The 23086-nt window shown below is 43.9% G+C and overlaps 1 protein-coding gene across 6 annotated transcripts in view; it reads right to left on the bottom strand.

The window, feature by feature from the left end:
• Positions 1 to 454: 454 nt before the first annotated feature.
• The window catches only part of TJP1 (tight junction protein 1), a 119414-nt gene continuing 96782 nt past the window's right edge, over positions 455 to 23086 (bottom strand). Inside the window, exons 19-28 of one of the 6 annotated variants that reach the window (XM_060156818.1) lie at positions 21017 to 21367; positions 20452 to 20691; positions 18715 to 19578; positions 18469 to 18566; positions 16982 to 17209; positions 11108 to 11283; positions 7603 to 8083; positions 5894 to 6111; positions 4646 to 4750; positions 455 to 1991 (exon numbers count right to left, since the gene is read on the bottom strand). In XM_060156818.1, coding sequence (XP_060012801.1) covers positions 1897 to 1991; positions 4646 to 4750; positions 5894 to 6111; positions 7603 to 8083; positions 11108 to 11283; positions 16982 to 17209; positions 18469 to 18566; positions 18715 to 19578; positions 20452 to 20691; positions 21017 to 21367 — 2856 coding nt within the window. In that variant the 3' untranslated portion in view covers positions 455 to 1896. Of the gene's footprint in view, positions 1992 to 4606; positions 4751 to 5893; positions 6112 to 7602; positions 8084 to 9469; positions 9602 to 11107; positions 11284 to 16981; positions 17210 to 18468; positions 18567 to 18714; positions 19579 to 20451; positions 20692 to 21016; positions 21368 to 23086 lie in introns of those variants that run through there. The other 5 variants (XM_060156825.1, XM_060156810.1, XM_060156843.1 and 2 more) reach the window with 5 other exon arrangements.

Below are 23086 nucleotides of genomic sequence, written 5' to 3'. Positions count from 1 at the left end.
TCATTGTTAGTGTACAGGAACGCAAGAGATTTCTGTTTGTTAATTTTGTATCTTGCGACTTTACTGAATTCATTGATTAGCTCTGGTAATTTTCTGGTGGCATCTGCACAAACTGCAGATTAAATCCCCATAATCGGCCCATGTTATGTTTTTCTAAAACTATAAGGAAGGAGACAAAACCATATACAAGTTGGCCCTAAGGAACACGAATAAACACATACATCCACATACACTTACAGACACAGTGGGAAGACTCTGCCTGCCCCCCCCTTCTCCTGCTCTGTCTTCTGCCAGGATGCACTGGCAACAGGGGCTCACTCCAAATCCCCCACCCCCACCAGGACCAACGTGGCAGCAGGCAACTGGGTGATGAGGATCAGTGTGCAGGATTTTAAACTAGGATTATGAAGTTAAACAATACTAGAAATAGTGGGCAAACAGACCAAACCAGCACTTTATTTTAAAAAGTTTTATTCTGCAGATTTAGAAATTTGAGATTTTTTAATAACTGCAAAAGAAATTCAGTCACACCTACTGATTAACAGAATGTAGTGGTGTATTATCTAAACAGAAACTGTGCTGATGTGCCACAATAAATTGTCTATTAGTAAAAAAATACACTTTAGGGCACAGCATCATATCACAAATTACAATAGGGATACTTTGCAAGAATTTATTCAAACTAGAGAATTCTGAGTAACTGTATCTTTTGAATGCAGCATTTAAAAATGTAACAACTCTGTGCATTCTTTTTCTTAAAAAACTGACCTTGTGTGTGTCATAGAAATGCTGCTTTATTGCTGCAGAGGTCAAAGTTCAAGGCTCAAGAGGTACAGGAGAGAATACAAAGGTAGCCTTAAGAAACTTGGTTTTGTTTATGTATAAAAAAGGTAAAGTTTATAAAAGTTAATTTACAAACCAAGAACAAAGTGGTATGCACGCCTTATGTACAAGCATCCTTAAAACATCAAAAGTTTTTAAATGCATAGCCTAAAAAAAAAAAAAAAGAGAGAGAAAACAACCACTGCCCCTTGCCAAACAAACAAAACAAAAAAAACCCACCCCAAATCACACCATTATTTTCTTCTGGGTGATTACACATTTCTGAAACCACCAAATCCACAATTCACTCAATCTTTTCATGATACAGTGTCTAGATGTGCACAAAAGCCGTAAAAACTTAGTAACACACAGAACGATCTAAAAATTAAAAACACAAGGGTAAGGCGTTCCTGCTGGTTAGTATGTCTATGGTGATATGGTTAACTTATAGATCCAAAGAGGCCACAGAACCAGTCTCACATGCTTTGGTGTCCTTCCCTAAGAAAAATGAGTTTTCATATACAGTAAGTAATTGTCTTCACTTGCCCCGCCCCGCCAAAAAAAAAAAAAAAAAGCTATAAATTCCTCTTGCTGTACATTTCTGTTAAATCCATTACACTGGTTATACATTTGAGGTGCTTTTTAAAAACGTGTGATTACCTCATGCATAATAAAAATGTGTATGCCAGGCCAGGGCCATAATAAAGTCTGAAACAGTGTACTTTGGAAAGAACAAAACTCAAATGCACCCCATTTACTGGCTGGTATTTTAACGGAAATCAATATGTGAAGTTAAGCAGTGACCATATAAAAGTACAAAACTCATTACAAAGCATCACATCGTGGAGCCTGTAGCCAACACCGACCCCCAACATGCAGCAGGCAGCATGTTTCCCAAACACGGTTCAGGGGATGTTCACTCAGCCTCTCCAGTTCAAACAAAGCGTGTGATACTAACACACTGCAGTGTCAATTATAGGAAAAGTATATAATACTTGATGGAGTGGTTCCATTTAGATTTAGTAAGTTTAACCCAGTTTCACATTATTTAATCAAGTTCCTATATTTTAAGAATTAAAAGTGGTCAATCAAGACAGAAACACAGTTTGCTCCAACAAGATAATTTGGATCTCCAGGAAGACACTTGTTTTGCCAGGTTTTAGGATCGCCTACGAGAGAAAAAAAAGTTCATGTCATTTCTGGTTGGTTAAACTGCTATCTGTAATGCTTTGCAATCATGGGACAAACACAAACGTATATATTTAGATACAATTTTCCTCTATTTCTTCAGCATACCGCACTTGTACCAAAACTCTTAGTGCTATATATGTACTTCATTGGAGACCCACTGGAATCTAATGATCCAAAAGCTGTTGCAGATTTCTCGTTTATTTTTTATGTTTTCAAGTTTGAGCCTTTTAAAAAATGAATAAAAGTTAGGGTGATCATGTGCCTGGGACAGTTCCAGTTTGCCCCTGAGTATTATTATTAAGAGTACCCTTCTTGGGCTTCCCTGGTGGCGCAGTGGTTGAGAGTCTGCCTGCCAATGCAGGGGACGCGGGTTCGTGCCCTGGTCTGGGAAGATCCCACATGCCGCGGAGCGGCTGGGCCCATGAGCCATGGCTGCTGAGCCTGCGCGTCCGGAGCCTGTGCTCCGCAACGGGAGAGGCCACAACAGTGAGAGGCCCACGTACCACAAAAAAAAAAAAAGAAAAAAAGAGTACCCTTCTTTCACTTTCAAAAGTTTAGACAATAATTATATGATTACCCCATTTGAGCTGAGTATGAGAACACATTTCTCACACTTGACAGACCAAATGAAACCCTCAACACTGCAGAATTCGGTTAAGGAGCCTCCTCCCCTTTACAAAAAAAAAAAAAAAAATCATTGAGACTGGGCCAGAGATTCTTAGCCCTGATCCTGCTGTACAACAAAACCATTCATGATGCTTCCAAAGTCATTGAACTGAGTAAGACTGAAGCAGGGCCTGGGCTTTGGAGTTTTTAACCAGCTTTTAACCAGGTGATTTGAGATTTGCAGCTACAGCTAAGGAGCCCTGGCAGTGGACTCAACGTAAAGAAGGCTGGGACAGCCATACACCTCTTGTGTCCATGGTAAGTGACAGTCAAAGCTGCTGCCTGTAAAGCAACAGTTCTCCACCAGGAGCAGTTCTGCCCCTCAGGGGACAATGTCTGGAGGCAATTTTGCTTGTCACAACTGGCATCTAGCGGGTGGAGGCCAGGGAGGCTGCTAAACACCCCACAGGGCCAAGGCTGAGAAGCACTGCAGACTGTAAGCTGTCCGTTACCTAAGCGACATCTGAGTCATGGTGGGCTCAGCAGTTTAAAACAGAGGGGTTTAACTTCACAGGTACATGTGGGCTTGTGCAATACTGCAGATAAATTGTTTAGGCAATGAGATAGTTACGACAACTCTTGGGAAAAACTTTATCTTTAGGTTCAAAATTCTTTCCAATATACTAATAAATGCTTCTTGGAATTAAGTCAGTAGCTATCAAAATCTACCTTGACTTTTTAAAACAGAAATTTATAGTAGCAAAAGCATTCCGAAGCCACACAGAATTACATAAAATTACATTTCTCTTCTAGGTGTACATACTCAAATTTAACACAGGAAAAAGTAAGTTGTTTCAATCTAACAAAATAACATGTTCTGTGGCACAAAACAAATTATACGAAGCATACTGATTTTTTTCGTATCTGGAAAAAAAATCGCTTATAAAACAAGTAACAACATAGTTACTTTAAGGACCCTCAACCTATTTTGGGTTAGAGGACGATCACAGCCCACACTAAAACCTGACTTTTGGAATATATGTTTTAAATGCAGTTTTATTAATTTTAATTCATTAGTTCAAACTAGGCTAATAAAATGTTTCTCAGTGGAGTTCCTGAAGAACTTTTCCCAGAAAATGGGGTAGTTGTGAATGAATATATGTAATATTTTATGTTGGGTAATATTAAAATATGTTCTTTACACCATAAAACTCTATTTCATACTGTACCAAACTAAAACTGTATAATGCTCATCTGATTTATCAAAAATTCAGAAGAACTTTAAATTCTTTTTTTCTACATCAGGTTCAATTAAAGTGTTCTGTGCCATAAATATAGAAAGTTCTGACTTTAGTCTAACTGACTTAGTCACCCAAGGAAGTGAGAAATGTGAAAATGCAATGGAAGCTTTGAAATTATGATCTTGACAGCAATAAGCCATTTTAAAAGTGTATTACAGAAGTTATTTTGAGTTTTACATGGAAAAACCATGGCCAAGTATGATCACAGTGTAAGGTCTTTTATCTTTCAAGTTTCTCTAGTGTGTGTGTATACACACACACACACACCCCTACAAAGTATATATATATATACTTTGTAGACTGAGAAATAGTAACCAAAAATAGAAATTATTACATAAAGGAATCAAATCATTTTAGTATAAAGATGAAAATGCATATATATGTAGGACAATATCAATTCTTCCACCTCATCTTAAAAATTTTGACAGAATAATTTTGTTGAACACCAAGAAACAGTCAACCTTTGGCCAAATCATCAATGTTTACAAGGCAGAAGCTTCTCTACCTTTCAGTTTTCATTTACAATATATGTACCACAAATAAACTCCAAAACACTGGTGATGCCTACAAGGCCACAGGAACAGAGGGAGGATCTGTGCACAGACAGCACGGGTAGCTCCGTCAGCCCACGGGTCAATCAACGACAGTACCCAAAGCCCCCAAAGGACAGAGTGAAGACAGCATACCCGACGAGGAGTCGGATGATTTTAGAGCAAAAGACCAACCGTCAGGAGTCATGGACGCACAGTGTGGTAAGCGCAGCTCCACGGGCTTCAGGAACTTGAGGCCATGGGGCCCGCACATCACTAAGGGGCTCAGCAGGGTCTCACCTGGGGCGGGGGGAGAGAGGTTAGACGGCTGGCTTCCTTCTAGACCCACACCCTCCTCACCCTCCTTCTAACCATATGCTTTAAAGCCAAAGAGGGTTAGTTCTCTGTAGTAGCACTGACCAAGAAAAATGTAACAGGAGCCACAGATGTAACTTAATATTTTCCAGTAGCCACATTAAAAAGGAACAGTTGAAGTCAATTTTAATATTTTATATAACCCAATATATCCAAAACATTATTTCAACATGTGAGCAATATACTGAATCTTTGAAGCTGGTGTGTATTTTACACTTCTAGCCCGTTTCAATTAAAACAGCCACAATTCAAGTGCTAAACAGCACAACGTTGCTGGTGGCTACTTCATTCAATCACAGCATTCTTATGGTATAAGACATACTCAAACATTTTACAAATGTTACTTATATCTTGTGTTTTTAATGTTGTATTTGCTACAGACTTGGTTTAAGAGATTCACGCAGGAGGGCCAACATGTTAGTATTCTGGCAAAATGTACGAAAATGAGCTAAAATAATGTATTTAAGGAAGCAAAGCACTGCTAAAATATTCTAAAAGACGTTGCAACATGGTTCATTATCATTTCATCCTGACAGATCTGGAAGACTGTGAAAAATAAGAGCATTCCTAGATTCCTGAAGCAGCTCAGAAACACACCGCGACAGCCGATGGGGATGCTTCCTCCTCTGCAGCGTGTTTACTTGTGCTAGGTCTGCGCAGTGAGGAAGATCTGACCCGAGAGCCTTGCATTCCACCAGCAGGTGGCAGCACAGAGCAAGGCCTTTGGAGTGGGTGTTACCTAATTCATCTCTAGAGCTGCAAGGCAGGAAGGAACGACTCAAAGACAAAAATCTGGTGAGGTCGGCTAAGACTGGCGACTGGCTGGCAGGTACAGGAGTACCCAATGACCCATCATCCCCTATTGTCACCGTCACAGTGAAGGTAGCACAGGCTCCCCTCTCCACAGTGCTCATTAGAGAGGCCCTCCCTTGTAGAAGGAACTTGAGGGCAGCCAGGGTGGGGGGAGAACAGAGGTCTAGGGTATCCTGTCTACTGAGCACAATAAGCTTTGAAAAGCACACAGGGCAACTTGAGTTATTGAAACTAAGCAGGAAATCACACACTCACCTTTCTCCTTATCCAAAGGCGGGAGGATGCTGTTGTCTCGGCAGACCTTGAAATAGATTTCCTGCTCGACTCCCTCAGGAATGGCTCCTTGTGGGATAATGATACTAACGCCTGTCTCTATGGAGCTCAGCACCCCGCCGTTGCTGTTAAATACGCCGCGGGCGGTGGCCACCACAGTGTGACCATCCTCATCTTCATCCTCTTCTACAGCTGAGGGACTGAGAGTTCAGAAATGGCCAATGAGTACATTCCTAGTCACATACAGGCACTTTCACTGCTAGTCTAGTCGGTGGTTTCATTCTCTTTCTCTCTCCATATAATCAAGCAGTTACTTACTTTAATAAGTTTTCAGTGACTGACAGACTTTACTCACAGGGATAACTAAGCATATTCTTCCTCGAGAAGTCAATGTCATTTTTAAAGGTAATAGTCACGTTTCCTTCATTACTGATTTTTTGCGATCAGAACATGTAAGGCCTGATACAGTGCTCACCCAATATTTTACAGCCATGAAACTGGTGTTTTAAAACTGATGGCACATCATGGTTTAATTGGTAGCATGTTTTTTCCTTCTTAGTGATACGTAAGACAGTGGTGCATCTCACAACTGATGGCATCTTAGACCTGATAAAATACACTAATTAGGCTCGCTCTCTCCTGAGGATTTCTGGTGTGCATACTATGGCCTTCCCTCCCCACTCCCTAAGCACAGACGCCCAATTCCATGAGGTAATAAAGACTCCGGTGTGGGCAATCGCTCATGGAGAGGAGATGGTCCATTCACGCGGTTCACACAAAGACGCCTGAGGCAGAGGGGATGTGGTACCAAATCTCCTTCAAAAGTGCAGGCTCTCAGGACTTCCTTTTTTTTTCCCCTCAGGACTTCTTGAAGCAAAATTTTGAGCCAGGACTAAAGGTGAGCAGAAAGATGGGCCAACAAAATGAAAGTGAGTGCAGGGAGCTGCGGCTTCACTCCTCCGTGGCCAGAACGGTGGGCATGGGCTCCCCGGGGCAATGGTACCGCGGGGCCCCTGTGAGGGGGCCGCTCCTCCACATCCCCTGGCCGGCCTGTCCTTCCGCTCGGGAGGCAGCCTGCCGGTGGCCCGCGAGTACTTTCTGCGTCAGTGGCTTAGGGAGGTTTCTGCATGGCCAGCACGGGTCTTGTCGGTCACTGTGCAGATGAGGGGAGGGGTGTAGGGAGTGTGGCTCCAGGCAGGCTGGGCTCATCTCATTTGCTCAGCCATCTGACCAAAACTATTAAGAAAGCTCTCTTTTAAACAACCATTTTGAGGTTATTACATCTTCTTTTCAAACTCACTGCTGAATAAACAGTGGATGAGGAATACAGATACTCTATTATTTTTGAGATATTCTCCAAACGTGCCGCCCCAGCTGGAGGTCAGAGGTCATGGGAAGCCAGGGCTGGTTAGGAGTCTGGCTCTGAGGTCAGAAGTCAGACCAGTGGCTGGGTCTAGGCTCCCTGAGCATGGCTGTGTGACCCTGAGTGAAATACAGTGCCTCTCAGCCTGGGTTCTTACACAATGGAGATAATGAGCACCAGCTTTAGTGCCTCTTGCAGAACCTTTAGTCATTCCAACATTTTGGACAGCACCATTCAGCTTAAAGTTTGAGGTGAAATCATCAGTCAGGTTCCCAAAACTACACCCAACTCATGTGAGAGACATCACCAGGCCAAGAAAAAGTCTTACCTCACGGGCACAGCTTTAGGCCCTGTGCTGATACTGTTTACTTGATATTTAGGCTTATTATCTGTGTGGACAGAGAACGTCTCAACTCCACTGTCAAACTCCGGAGGCTGCGTGGAACTGTGTGCTTTCACCAGAGTTTTCGGAGAAGTGGGGGCTTTGGAAGACAAGTCAGGTTTATGTGCAGTTTCGCTCGTCAGGAGATTGTGACTGAATTTAGGACTTTCAAACTTGCGTTCAAATGGCCGCGCAGAACTTGTATATGGTTTTGGTGTGAATCGATTGTATGCTGGAGTGATCGTTTTCTGAGTCTGTTCGGCCCCGTTAGCTGGGGCTTTATCTGGGAAACTTTTCTGGGGATAGAAAGCAGACTGGGCAGCGTCTTCTCGGTTGGCTGGTCTGTAAGCTGCTGGCTTATTCTGAGATGGAGGTGGGTCTGGTTTGGACACTAAAGAGCTCTGAAAATCCAATGACATGGAATTACCTGTAAAACACACACATATAAGTATTTCAAAAACTTCCTGAAAACAGCTACTGAATACTATGTTGTACATCAAAACTAATATTATAAGTCAACTATACTTCAATAAGAAAAACAATAAAGCACATTCGGTGGCTTGAACAAAAAAAGAATTACAAACCCATCTCTAACTGACTGTAATGGTTTGTGAGATGGAAAAGATGTTATAATGGGTCAAGAATAAAATCTATCCAGATGAGTAATTCATTCATGAAAGTTATCAACAAGTGATTCTGTGGGAGACCGTGGTGACCATGTTAAACTAAGTTTTTAGGAATAAACCTTGAAACAACTTTTCATCCATACAGAAAACAAAAACCAAAACGCCCTTCCTGACACAAGTTCTAACAGTCATCTGATGTCCCTCTCATCTTAACCTGTCCTGGTGTCAGAGTCAATGACTGACTGGGTCTGGGTCAGCAGTCTGAGGACACTCTTGACCCCTGGTGGCTGTGTGTGATGCTGAGGGGCCAGGAGGTAGCAGGGACACCTGGGACAGTGTTCATGTACCTGCTGCCTGGAGTCAGGGTCATGTGGCTGGGAGTCCTGGCCTCCAGAGACTGGCATCGGAGTGACCCCGCTCCAGTGTCCACAATAAATTAGAAACAGAATGACAAAACTGGCCATGTTAAAAAAAATCAGTACTACAAAACTCACCATAATTAAAGTTAAAAAAGAAAAGTCACAGATTGGCAGAAGCTATGTACAACACATACAACTGATTTTAAAAAAAATTAGGATCCAAAACCTATGAAGAATACCTATACATCCATAAGAAAGAATCAACCAATAGGAAAATAGGCAAAGACCTGAACAAGCAAAAACGCAAGTGAAGACTAGACTAACCAGTAATCATACAATAAGATACTCAACATCACTATTAATTAGGAAAATGCAAAACAAAAACAAAAAACATCATTTCACATCCATTAAATTGGCAAAACTTACAAGTCTGGTAATGCCAAGCATTGGCAAAGATGTGGAATAACAGAAATTTCCATGTACAGATCTTCCTCGACTTCCCAGGGGAGGTTCAAAGTAAAAAATGTGCTTAATACACGGGACCTACCAGAATCGTAGCTCAGCCCAGCCTCCCTGAACGTGCTCAGAATACTCTCACTAGCCTACAGTTGGGCAAGATCATCTAACACAAAATATTATAATAAAGTGTTAAATATCTCATGTGATCTATTGAATACTGTCCTGTAAGTAAAAAACAAGACTGGCTCTCTGGGTCCAGGACAGTTCAAAGTGTGTCAGTTATTCACCCCCGTGATGCAGCGTCTGACTGGGGGCTCTTCTCACAGCCGCTGCCCAGCTTCACGAGAGATTGTATTGCTTATTGCTAACCTGAGAAAAGATCGAAATTCGAAGTAGTTTCTAGTGAATGTGCATCGCTTCTGCACCATGTAAAGTCAAACCGTCATAAGTCAGGGACCCTCTGTACCGCTGGTGGCAGTGCAAAATAGCACCAACTGAATTCTATGAAATAATTAAGGAAAAAATCATATCAGTGCTATACAAACTCTTCCAGAAATGAGAGAAAGAGGGAACACGTCCCAGCTCTCTTTCATGACTCTAGCACAACTTTGATACCAAAACCAGACAAGGACATTATAAGGAAATTATAAACCAAAGCTCCTTGTGAACATAGTAAGATAACTTATTACAGAAACAGAATGAAGGAGACAAATCTTAGGATCGTCTTCGTGCGTTTGGCCCTCTGTATCTGTGGATGCAGAGCCCATGGACACAGAGGGTCGACTGTACTACACCAGTTACACAGGGGACGTGTGTATCCGCAGATTTCAGTGTGCGTGGTGGGATGGGGGTGAAGTGGTGGTGGTGGTGGGGTCCTGGGATCAGTCCCCTGCGGATACTGAGGGACAATGTACATACAAGAAAAAAACAGTTGACAAAATGCTTTCAGCAAACTAGGACTAGAAGGGAACATTCTACACATAATAAAAGGCACCTACAAAAACCCCTACAGCTAACATTGTAACGGTGAAACATTCAATCGTTTCTCCCCACAATGGGGAACTAGCAAAAGATGTCTGCCACCATCATTTCAACTCAACATTTTACTATGATGTCTCAGCCAGTGCAAAAATGGCATAAGGTTTGGAGAGTAAAAATTTAAACTTTATCGGCAGACATGATAGTGTGTAAAGAAAATCCTAACATAAAGTAATATCAAATTATACCCCTGGGATTGGACTCCTACATAAATACAGAGGAGCACTGTCTCTAGGAGCAAAACACCACCAGGAGATGGGTGAACTGTGGTGTATCCTTTGAAAGCACCAAATGAGAAGAGAGATGTTGGTTGGGAGGGTGGAGGCAACAGTCCCTTCCAGGACGTCTAATGGCTGTGGAGCTGGGAAGGTGGCATGAGGCAGTGGCACTTACTGGAAGGCAAAGGGAAGGATTATGGGGAAGGGGAGAGGAAGATGAAGGAAGCAGGAGAGCGGGGAGAGGAGCTGGGCCAGTGGCCCAGGAAGAGAGGCAGTTACTGCTCAGAGATGTGAAGGAGAAGACGTGGGTGCACACGCAGGGACGCCACCCTGAGGTGAGCGCTCTGGAGCTGATGGGATCTATCTTGATGAGCCTCCGCCACAGAACACAAATGCAAAGACGAGGTGCTCAGGGACACGTATTATGTGAAACTCTACGGCCGCCCTATATCCACATGCGAAGACGGACATCACCATAATTTTTACGAACCACCATTCAAACATTTAGTTTTGGGCATACTGGTAAACAAAAACTACTTTCAGAAATTAAGCTATGTTAAGGAGGCAGGTTAAAATCTATTTAGCTAAAAGGCTTGTCCGATATAACTGTCATTATCATAAAAAAGAAGAGGTACTTTTAACAAAGCCCCTTATTTTTCGCTGTTCTCAGCCCAGAGGTTTCTAGCACGTACTTTTCATCTTGTAAGTGTGAGTCTATTACAGTGGTCCTGCCAACCTCTGAGCCTCCTACCTTCGCCGAGTGTCCCCTTGGTGTGTGAGTGGAGGCTGAGGGTGGTGCTGGGGCCGGGCTGGGCGGCCTGGCTGTACTGGGTGGGCGGCGGCGGAGGGGGTGGTGTGGCCTGCAGTGGGTCATAGCGCTTCTCCCCAAACGGCCTGTCCACAGCTTCAGCCTCAGCAGACTTCCCCCTGTGGAAAAATGAGGAAATGCCAACACCTACAGACGGATCCACATTCACAAAGCAAGTTCCCCTTCTTCTAAGTATCCCTGAGGGGTTTTTTTTGAGAATTTCACAGTTTACCCTTATGAGTGTGGGTACTCTACCAAAACACACAAACAAGTCCAACCAGTCACCAGCACAAGAGGTGTAAAGGCAGCACAGGTTATTTTAAGAATATTAGTAAAGCATCCAAAAGACGGCAACCAAAAGGCAGATGGAATTCGGGGTATACTTGTACTATTCAACACTGTGGTCTACAAAAAATAGTAATGGCTGGTAGGTTTAATGAAGTCGTCCAAATATTCTGAAAAATATTTATTGGCCCAAATCCTCATTAGATTCCCTTCTGGTGTAGTGCCTAAGAAGGCATGAAGCACCAGCTTCTGGTGCAGGCTAGGCACCACAGAAGGTGACGTCACGGGCCAGGGGCTGGCAAGCCCTTAGTCAAGGGCTGACAAGAAATGCTATCAGCTTCTTGGCCATACGGCCTCTGTCACAGCTATTCAAACTCTGCCCCAAAGCAGCCAAAAACAGCTTGTAAATCAAAGGGTACTGCTGTGTTCCAGTAACACTGCACCTTTTTTTTACTTCAAAATTTATCCTGGATTTACCAGATCCATTTTTTGTTTAGCAATTGCTAGAGCAGCAAATACTGCTTGATTTTTAAGGCTCATTTAAATCAAACTGTGAATGTATGCTTATTTTTTCAGATTGCCAATTGTTAATATAGAACACGTAAAATTCACACAAAAGAAATCTTTAAAACAGGACCTATAATTGCAACACTGCCCTCTGAGCTCTGCAGAGCCAAAGCTGTACACTGGCTTTACGTGCACATGCAGTCACACAGACGCTTGGAATGTACTTTCACAGAAGACTACTGTCGCGGAGTCTAGTCATGATCAGCTTTAAAGCCGCTCCATTATCTCATTTTGGGTGTCTGGACTAAGCACTGAAGACGACGTTAACACCTGCAAGTGCGCGTAATGCCAGTGCCACAGCGAGGGACCCTCACGTCACAGCCTCACACCAGTGCCCCGTCTTACCACATGAAGCTCCTTTCCAAGTAGTCAGAGCTAGTATAAGAGCCAAGAAATCTGGGTGATGGCAAAGCAAGCGCAACAGAAAAATTAAACGATCAATCTAAGTTTGCAGCAAACAGAACTCAAATGTCATTTTAAAGCATCAACCAAAAAACACACATCCACCATTTCAGCATACTTCAGTCTATAAAGGAAACCACCACTGGCTCTCATTTAGCTCGGGACACCAGCAGCCGGTGGAGACGTGGAACGCAGCTAGGCCCCGCCCGCCCACCCTCCACACACATGGGGCTCTGGTGGGCAGCAGTGTGGCTAAGCTTCACTCCTTGGCCCGCTGCCCACTCCTGGTGCTGAACAAAGAAATGAAATAAAGCAGCGGGTTCTGAAGAAGTGGGGGTGAGTGCTCTGTTGAAAGAAAGGGGGCTAGGCACAGAAGTCAAGAGTGAAAACACAGAAGTGATGCAGCACCACAGCTAGCACGGTACGGATACACGATCAACACGTGCTCCTTCCGAGCCTGACGCTGAGCCCCGAGGTGGGCAGAGCTGCCACGCTGACTCCCTTGGTCTCCACCTCTCTCATCTAATAATGCTACATGCACACAAAACCACCTAACGCCAATCTTATGCTTAATTCTTGTAAGCTGAAAACCACCAACATTTATCTTGAGACCTGGAAGTCTCACGGTAGGCTGCGTCTTCAGAGGTAGATATTCCAGTGACAGAAATCACATTAGATGCCCTGAAGGAGACAACTCAATCTCTGAGCTGCAGCACGTGCACAGACCCAGATGGAGCCTGCTCTTCTAGCCCTGGCCTGGAATCCTGGCAACTCCTAACTTGCTTTGGAGGTGATGTCAGGGCTGCTGTCTCCTCACCTCTCCAGCATCAATGTGGCTCAACAGACTGTGAGACTGGGTGACAGCTACCTGCTTCTGGGGCACTTATCCTGTGCTATCAAAGACTTCTCCCTGCTCTAATTCCCTCCATTTTTAAGGTGTGCTTTTAAGTGGAACAAAAGCACGCATTATCTGGAAGACGGTAACTTTGTTATTTCTATGTTTTACTTTAGAGAATAAGGCCTGTAGGCAATCTATTGGTGACAAACAGTAAATAGTTTTGAAATGTAAGACAAAGAGGGCCCCATATTTTAAACTATTTTCCAATTATTAAAGTTGTATTAATTGGGCAAAAGAGTAAAACAGCATTAGAAAGGGAAGGCATAGAAACAACTTCCTGCTGAGTCATCTTCTAGGACACTCGAGTCTCCTTTCCAACTCTCTAACCATTAAAAACCTATATGGGAGGGCTTCCCTGGTGGTTCAGTGGTTAAGAATCCGCCTGCCAATGCAGGGGACATGGGTTCGAGCCCTGGCCCGGGAAGATCCCACATGCCGTGGAGCAACTAAGCCTGTGAGCCACAATGACTGAGCCTGTGCTCTAGAGCCCGCGAGCCAGAACCACTGAAGCCCACGCACCTGGAGCCCATGCTCTGCAACAAGACGGCAATGAGAAGCCCACGCACCGTAACAAAGAGTAGCCCCCACTCGCCGCAAATAGAGAAAGCCCGCATGCAGCAAGGAAGACCCAACACAGCCAAAAATTTTTTTTTTTAAAAAACCTTATTATATGGGAAAATGCAGCATTACTTTCATATACAAAGGAAGGAAAGGCATCCTAGTATCCATCTCAAGTTAGACTTTCTCACCCCATAACACTACCAACAGTAAACAGTAATATCAAACCGAGTCCGCAGTGAATCTACAGAGACAGACATGATCTCTTTCTCATGGGACCTCTGCCCAGCAAACACTGGTTCCTCCCAGGGCTGTGGACGTGAGGAGGAATGCGCCGGGGCTTGTGCTGAGCCTTGGTCACTCCACATGGAATGACTGAGCCCCTCCACCGCCAAATGCTCGGCAGTGTTCTAGACCATGTCTGAAAGCTATACGTCATAGATATATTACTGAGTCTTCTCTCCAGAGAACAAGATTCACACAAAACCAAAAAATACCTTGTCATCTGATTCCCTAGCAAAACTTTTAATTTACTTTTTAGACCTAAATGTATCCTGTTAAGGCTGTATTCTATTTACCAAGTATGTAAAAGGATAAATAAAATCTCTCTTTAAACTGGACTCCCTTCTGAGAGGAATGAATATGTTTAAACAGCTTCAGTAAAAGTGGTGACGCCCTTCCATCTCATGGAAAGTGAGCTTCTCAGGCTCCACGCCCAGCTCATCCTGGTCTGGACTCTCTCCAGATGCACTGGGCACCTCTCTAGGCTTGTGTTAGGGGAGGCTCACAACACTCGTGCAAGACTGTCTGCTTCAAACAGAGCCCGAACTGCACCACTCACAGTTCGCAGCTGTGTTTCTCATAAACTGCTTTCTTCCGTAGACAAAGATTTAAATGGATAACAGTGGAAAAGGTTTTAAATCTTCACTTTAAATGATGTCTTAGAAGGCAAGTGGTAGTTGAAAGTAGGTTTTTAGGGACTGCCCTGGTGGTGCAGTGGTTAAGAATCCGCCTGCAAATGCAGGGGACACGGGTCCGAGCCCTGGTCCGGGAAGAGCCCACATGCCACGGAGCAACTAAGCCCGTGCACCACAACTACTGAGTCTGTGCTCTAGACCCTGCAATCCACGACTACTGAGCCCGCGCACCTAGAGCCTGTGCTCCGCAACAAGAGAAGCCACCGCAATGAGAAGCCGACGCACTGCAATAAAGAGTAGCCCCCGCTCGCCGCAACTAGAGAGAGCTCGCGCGCAGCAACGATGACCCAATACAGCCATAAATAAATAATTTTATTTTAAGTAGGCTTTTAATATTAGAGGTTTTAAAGTATATTCTAAAAGAATTTTCACTGATCAGCAAGTGACAAATGATATGTTCAGACAGTCCGAAGCATCTAATTCAGTAAAAATCTTCATGATTTTAAACTTAGGCACAAAAGTGATTTGTGGTTGCTTTTTTTTTTTTTGCAGCACGCGGGCCTCTCACTGTTGTGGCCTCTCCCGTTGCGGAGCACACAGGCTCCGGACGCGCAGGCTCAGCGGCCGTGGCTCACGGGCCCAGCCGCTCTGCGGCATGTGGGATCTTCCCGGACCGGGGCATGAACCCGTGTCCCCTGCATTGGCAGGCAGACTCTCTACCACTGCGCCACCAGGGAAGCCCTGTGGTTGCTTTTTAATGTCTCATCTTGGCTACGCAGAACTACAGTCCCAGTTATTCACTCAAACACTAATACGGGTATCCCTAGGGAGATTATCTAGATGGGCCCTTCTCAAGAGGAGTTAACAGCTTCCCTGAGCTCCGAGACCACTAAGCATTTCCCTTCCTGCCCTGCAGACTTAGGACTTGCTCAGCCTGGCCCCACAACTGTGTAAACGAATCCCTTGTAATAAATCCACATCTACTTCCATTCTGTGGGACTGTTTTGCTCAAGTATGAACCCACCTGTGCCTGTGTTTATACTCCACTCTCAGAGCCAAATTCACCATTAGTCAGGGCTCAACCAGTGGCAGAACCAGAACGGGATACAAACTCACACGGGCACATGTGGGTTTGTAGTTTGTACCCCAACAAAACACACAAGAAAGAAAACCAAAAAACCCAGTAGACAAGCAAACAGAAGGGAGCAGCACAGACAGGAAAAAGACAGCAGGAACCTGGGGCTCACTCCTAGCTCTGCCCCTGTCACGGCCCCTCGCTGGAGCTTGGGTTCCTCATGTTTACAGCTAGACCAGAAATCTCTAAAGTCTCCTCAAGCTCAAACAATAATAAACGACAAGTTTTCTCTTGACTTGGAAAAAAAATTTTAAAAACTCTTTAGTATCGTCCCTCAATGTCACTCCCCAACACAACCCTACTTTTTTTTTTTTTTTTTCCGGTACGCAGGCCTCTCACTGTTGTGGCCTCTCCCATTGTGGAGCACAGGCTCCGGACACGCAGGCTCAGCGGCCATGGCTCAAGGGCCCAGCCGCTCCGTGGCATGTGGGATCCTCCCGGACCGGGGCACGAACCCGTGTCCCCTGCATCGGCAGGTGGACTCTCAACCACTGCGCCACCACGGAAGCCCTAACCCTACTTTTATTTTTAAAAAACAAACAGAAGAGAAGGATGAGAACGTGTGCTGCACAGAAGGGAGAGACTCTTAAAAATCAGGGTCTTAACCGTTTATCCTCTCTTACCTCAAAACGCTTTGATTTCAAAATCCTTTGATTTTAACATATTTTTAATGCAAAAAATTTACATAGCTGACGCTAGAGTTTAAGAACAAAAAACACACATCCCAGAGCTAGATAGAACACACACTGCTGAAATGCTAAGAGCCTACAGAAGTCATGTATTACATAGCTAACTATTTTCCTTCAAAATATACTGAACTTAGGACTTCCCTGGCAGTCCAGTGGTTAGGACTCTGCACTTCCACTGCAGGGGCAAGGGTTTGATCCCTGGTCAGGGAACTAAAATCTCGCATGCCAAGCAGCAAGGCCAAAAAACAAAACAATACACACACACGCGCGCGCGCGGGCGCACACACACACTGAACTTTGTGTGATTAACTGCACTTTATGTTTCATCTTATTTTTAAAAGGTAAGTCTTAAACAAAATAACTCACTTGGAAGAGTAACTAGAAAACTGTGGCTGACTCTGAGAATGAACCGGCTTGGCGGGCTCTGAGAGGTGGCTGGCAGGGACATGTGCAGAAGGCTTGCTCTCAAAACTTCTTCGATCAAAGTAGGAGAGCTGTTTTCGATAGTATTCTTCATCTTCCTCAGGATCATAATGATTTGACCGAACAATGTCTTCAAGCGGCTTCATTTGAGGTTTTTGCGGTTCGGGGATCCTGATAATGAATGATAAATGAAATAACTTTTGAGAAGTTAATTTGACAAATAAAATGGAATACGTAAGTTTCACCTTGACCTTCCACTGACTGCTGTGGTTACTCAGGATCTGGCTGAGCAGTGCAGCAGTCAAGGTGGACATTCCCAGTCCCGTGTCCTCATACATTATACTTGATGGCAACACTCTCCTGGCCCGTGAGTCCTAAACACAACCTATCTATTGAGCTTGATAGTGACCTCGTTAGAAGCAGCTCATCAGAAAAAGAAAAGTAAGCCGGACAGTGGAGGGCTTCCTCAAGTACATGCACCATCATCGTCAGCAACAATAAAAACCGAGAGCTGAAGAACTTTACAGCAGGATCAATAAATGATCCTCATATAAGGAAAGAGCTCGACATGTCCAAAGTTCCAGAGGACACAGGAAGCACGTGGCAAAGAAAGTACATTATCAGCAAATTAAGGCACTGTTACATAGGCCCTAGTTAGCAAATTTCAGAAACTCCGCATCAAAAATGGATAAACTTAAATACGTTTCACACCAAGAAGGGGGGGCTAAGCTTTCAGTTAGTACATGTTTACTCTGTGTAGAAGAGCTTATTTGCTAGTGATCCCAGCTAAAGGAGACATCACAGTAGTTTACATTTTCATGAAGAGCAACAGACATTAAAATCAGAGGAAAATGTACATGTTAGACAGTAGTTCCTCTTTATTACAAGCACAAATATAAGCGAATGAAACATATTAGGCCAAAGAACTGTATTCAAATGCAGCCCATCAACTTAGCAGCAGCCAAATCAGGCCACAGCTAAGAGCACAGCTGGCGGGTTCCTCTCCCAGCAACTCCTGTCAGCCTCAGCTTCATCCCTCCTGGCGCTTTCTAAAGGATTAAGTTTAGTTATCTCATAGCTATCTGAGTCTGTTTCCTCACCCCTAAAAACTAACAGTTTGCATGTCCAAAAGCACTATTAAACTAAAAAACACAGTCCAAAAGTTATTAGGGCTTTAAAAACTATACTTTAGCCATTTGCTAGAGAAATATGTGTTCGAAAGATTTGTTAACTGAAAGAATAATAAAGATGTGTTACAGAAGGTATAATACATAAAGCTGTTTACTTTTCCTTCTAGGACCACTGTTTTAACTGCAAAAGCTGGAGAGTTCACCTAAGGACAAGGGAGACCTCTGCCTTCCCTGCCTCCTCTCTAGTAAGAGGGCCACACTCTCAGTCAGTTGTAGGCCACAAGCCTGCAAAGCACCCACCTGTGCAGTGTTCTGTCGTGTTCAATGAGCTGATTCTGAGCAGGGGCTTTAGGACCTAGGACGGGAGCACCTGCAGGTTTAGACGTGACCTCTGGAGGCTGCAGAAAAATAAGACACACGAGCCTCAGGGAGAGATCATGAGAAAACAGGCTTCGTTTAAGGGGGAGGGAACATTATGAAGCGTTACGCACAACAGTCACTGAATGTGCTCTGAACGTGAGGCAGGAGACACAATCACGTATTTACCTTGAAACCAGAGTTATGGTTTTCATCCTTCTTGCTCTCCACTGATGCAGACCTTTTGTTTTCAAACATTTTCACTCTGGTGAGCACTGACTGTGGCTTCATCGCTGGGTCTTCCTCTTCCTCGACCAGAGCTGGGGGTGGAGGCAGTGGTTTGGTACTTGCGGGCGGCACTTCCGGCTTGTGCTGAGGCGGGACAAGGGCAGCACCGTGGAGAGGCTCGTAGTGGCCCGGGCCTGCTTTGGAGGTGAAGCCTTGGGGCGGGACCTGCTCATAACTCCGTGAGTACTGGTCAAAATACTGCTTAGGCTCGGACGCCTTGGGGCCTGTGGAGGAGTAGGGCTGCGCGTCTGGCCTGTACCTCCCATGCACGTCAAACCCAGGAGCGGGCTGCTCTTCGTGCCGCAGGGTGGAGGTCCTGAGTGGCGGGTCGTAGCGCGGTCGGCTTTCATAGGACAGAGGGGTTGGCTCCTCGAAACGTGGGAAATACCCTCGTTCTGAGGACTCCTCGGGATGCTGTCTGGAGTCCAGGTCTCGCGGGTGCTGATTATCAAAAGAAGGCCGGGGCTGGTACGGCTGTTTGTCATCATAATAGGACCACTGCTCCTCATACGCAGGGATGCGGTCGTCATAGCGCAGACGATGGTCGTAGTTTCGAGGAAACTGGTCCGTGTAGTTTGAGGAGTCATATCTGTAGGCAGGCTGCTCCAGGTCCCTGCTGGCCTGTCTCTCTGCGTATGGGGGCTGCGGCTCATAGCTCAGACTGGGCTCCTTGTCTAGCCTCTGCCCTGGGTGAGCAACAGCTGGCTGCTTCAAAACATGGTTCTGTCTCATCACTTCCTCAGGATAGGGATCCTTCCTATATACCTGTATAAAAAATCCACGCGTAAGGACACAGGCTTGTTTCAAATTCTAGTCTATTTTAAGACAAACTATGATTTAATATGTAAAAATGGCATGTTCTACCATTTATTACCAGGACAGAAACAGATTAGTGGAGAAAGCCAGTTTAAGTGAAGCTCAAACTTTACAATGCAAGTAGGGGCTTTTACTTTTCAGCATACTAAATGAAAAGTGAGTTAAAGATACTTTAACTTTTTAATTATTAAGTTTAGTAGAAAATTAATGCACTGAACTGTTGATTCCACTTGATTTGGACACTGAAAATAAAATCAAAAAGAAAATTTATGGACACCATAATTTATAAAACATAAAGAAGTTTAAAATGGGTCTGAACTATAGATTAAGAAATTTTGACAACCTAGAGGGGTGGGATAGGGAGGGTGGGAGGGAGACGCAAGAGGGAGGGGATATGGGGATATATATATATATATATATATATATATATATATATATATATATACATATAGCTGATTCACTTTGTTATACAGCAGAAACTAATACAACATTGTAAAGCAATTATACTCCAATAAAGATGTTTAAAAAAATAAAAAGAAAAAAGAAAGAAAGAAATTCTGGAAGATTCTGAAAGCCAAACATTAAAAAATAATAAAAATATTAAGTACCAATCCCAATTAAAAGGCCTATTTTAAAATAATCAGTATATCACTGGAAGCCATGCAAATTATAGAACCGAAATGATTTGTACTGATTTGAAAACAGTATGGTGCATAAGCCCACAGTAAAAAGCAAAAGGAACACGTAAAGGGCAAAGCAAACACAATCATGTGCTAGACTGATGGAGAGCAACAGATTAGCGCAACACTGCAGCACAGGTACCTTTGCTGGATCTACATGCGACGACAATGATGGCTCTTGACCTCTTAGCATTATGTGAGCTGCCTCAGTGCGTGGTGCTCTTAAAGAATCAGCTTGTGGTGAGTCAGAGGTGAAAGGAGCTGGGGTGGGCTCCTCCAGTCTGACATTAGTTAAGTTTACATTAGGATTAACAGCAGAGGTTGATGATGCTGGGTTTGTTTCAGGCGAAAGGTAAGGGCCTGGAGATGAGGCTTCTGCTTTCTGTGAAGTGTTTAAAATATTTTAAATATAGTGTTTCTGTTTACTGCTAACTTCCCACTTCCATTTATAGTGGTTGATAGACATACATTTTAAGTGTGCTGAATAACAAAACTATGACCTCATGTCCTGAATTTTTTAAATTTCAATATACTGCTGTCTAAGATAAACACACAAAGTTTAGAATTAAGTCCTTGGTATTCTCAAGTTGAAATTAAAGATTAATTCTTAATCTGGAGAAAGGACAATATATTTTTAATTCAATCACCATATCCTAGACTTTAACAATGCACCTCTAACTGCAAAACGTTGAATGCTTGCTGCTTACCTGTTGAGAGGCTGTCTTAAGTCCAGGGGAGTCTATTCTATGAACTGGCTGTGGCTGCGCTTGTGGTGAGTAAGTAGGATATGTCTGGTGGTCATGATGCATTCCAGAGGAATCCTCTCTGACAGGCTCAGAGGACCGTGTAATGGCAGACTCCGGGGGAGTCCCCACCTCATCATTAAGAGTCTCATCTAGTTCTTGATCAGTGTAGGCCCCGCCTTCTGTATCTGTATCTTCATAGTCAGAAGTATGTCTACTGTCCGTGCTATACATTGAGTATTCACTACCTGGGGCTGACAGGTAGGACAGACGATCATCATGCAAATCAAGGTCATCACTTGTAGCACCATCCGCCTGGGTCAAATAGAAGTAAATTAAAAATTTATTCAGTAGTTCTTTAAGAGATGGCCTTTATTTTACAAGGGAGACTGAAAAGGATACTTTTCTTTGCAGAAATCACATCTGTTTCTTGAAACTTCTGGTGAGGAAAGGTCAAGAAGATAGTACAAGCACACATGCAGACACACAGAGCATCCTTTGAGATCTGAAGGGCTTGGATGAGTGGAACGTCGGCTGGCCGGCCGTGATAAAGCCCCAGAAGACAGCGAAGGAGCCCTGGCCCCACTCTGATTTTGAAACCTAGTCAGTCACTAGCTTGTCAGCCCAGAGGAGGGTGAAGAGGGAGAGTGCTGCCAGACCAAGCTCACAGAAACAAAGACACAGTGACTGACAGAACAGCGCACGTGAGAATAACCAGGAAAATAAACGCCACAGTTCAAGCTGAACAAGAGTTTATGTATATATAAAATCTATATATTAAAGAAAACAGCTTCTTAAAAAACTTGGTATTTGGCCCTAGAGCTTTATAAAACACAACGGAAAAGCATCATCTAAGTGCTGGTTGCCTAATTAAACTAAGAACTTTTAAAAATTATTCTTCACAGATGGATGCAGAGAGGGAAGTGCAGTTATGACTCTCTTTTACAGACAATTAAGAGCTGAGTTAGCCTTCAGTCTGCACTGATTATCTTCTGAGCAGACCAGAAAGAACAGAAGTATTTGAGGGAAAGGGAAGTACAGTGCTGCAGTCAACAGGCTGTCATGGATACTAATTTGAAGCTAGTGCCCGTATTACACACAACAGTCCTGGAAGACCATGCCTGGACCCTGCGCCCAGAGAGGCACGAGAGCTGGAGGATCCAGAACCCAGAATTCTGACGGCATGGACTGAAGGATAAACAAGGCTCGAGCCGCCTGAATGGTGCTTCCCCCACAGTCCCAATCCTGGCTCTGCAACAGCCTGACCCTGAGCCCTCCCTTAATGGGAAAGACCAGCCTTCCGTGACTCTGGCTTTCAACAGATCACCTGCCTGGTTTGGAGAGTGAGCGCACTAGGGCTATGCTCTATGTTCCGGCAGAGTCTCTCCCACTGAAATCTCAATGGCTTGAAACCTTCTTGCTATCTACTTTGATCTCTGACTCGCGGGGTCTGGAAGACTATAACCCAGGAGCCAGCCAGGGAAGTATTTAAGGCCCTGGGGAAGAACAACTCAACTCACTAACCTGCTCAGCTTTTGCAGTGGTATGAAATGCAGCTTTTGCAGTGGTATGAAATGCAGAAGTGAGCAAGAACCAGGAGTGCTCTGAACCAGAAATGACATATGCTTACATGTTAAGAAAGCCTCCGGATGATTTTTCTTGGTTTAATAGGGAACATACAAGCCTGTCACAGAAATTGCAAAAAGGAACTCTTCCTAGCAATCAGATCAAAGTAGTTAGCTCAGGAGAGTCGATGTGAAATGAAGTGGTTTTAGTTTAAGAATCTATTTGGAGAAAATATACTTGAATGGAAGGGGGGCATAAATCAAACTTGATTTAAATTGTAACACTTTTTCTGATTTACAAAATGCATCAATCTATTCTAATAGTAAATGACCTATTAGACCTATTAATAAAGTTAATAAAATTAATTGAGATGACCTATTTTCCTCACACAAAAAGCTGGGAGAGCTAGACCTTCATTTTAAAATCCAAGCAAAGAAAGGAAGCACACAATAGTATCAAAGAAATCAC

The sequence above is a fragment of the Lagenorhynchus albirostris genome, chromosome 1 (assembly GCF_949774975.1).
Source record: "Lagenorhynchus albirostris chromosome 1, mLagAlb1.1, whole genome shotgun sequence".
Lineage (NCBI taxonomy): Eukaryota > Metazoa > Chordata > Mammalia > Artiodactyla > Delphinidae > Lagenorhynchus > Lagenorhynchus albirostris.
The sequence above is the reverse complement of the archived record's forward strand: the minus strand, read 5'-3'. Positions and strand labels throughout refer to the sequence as shown.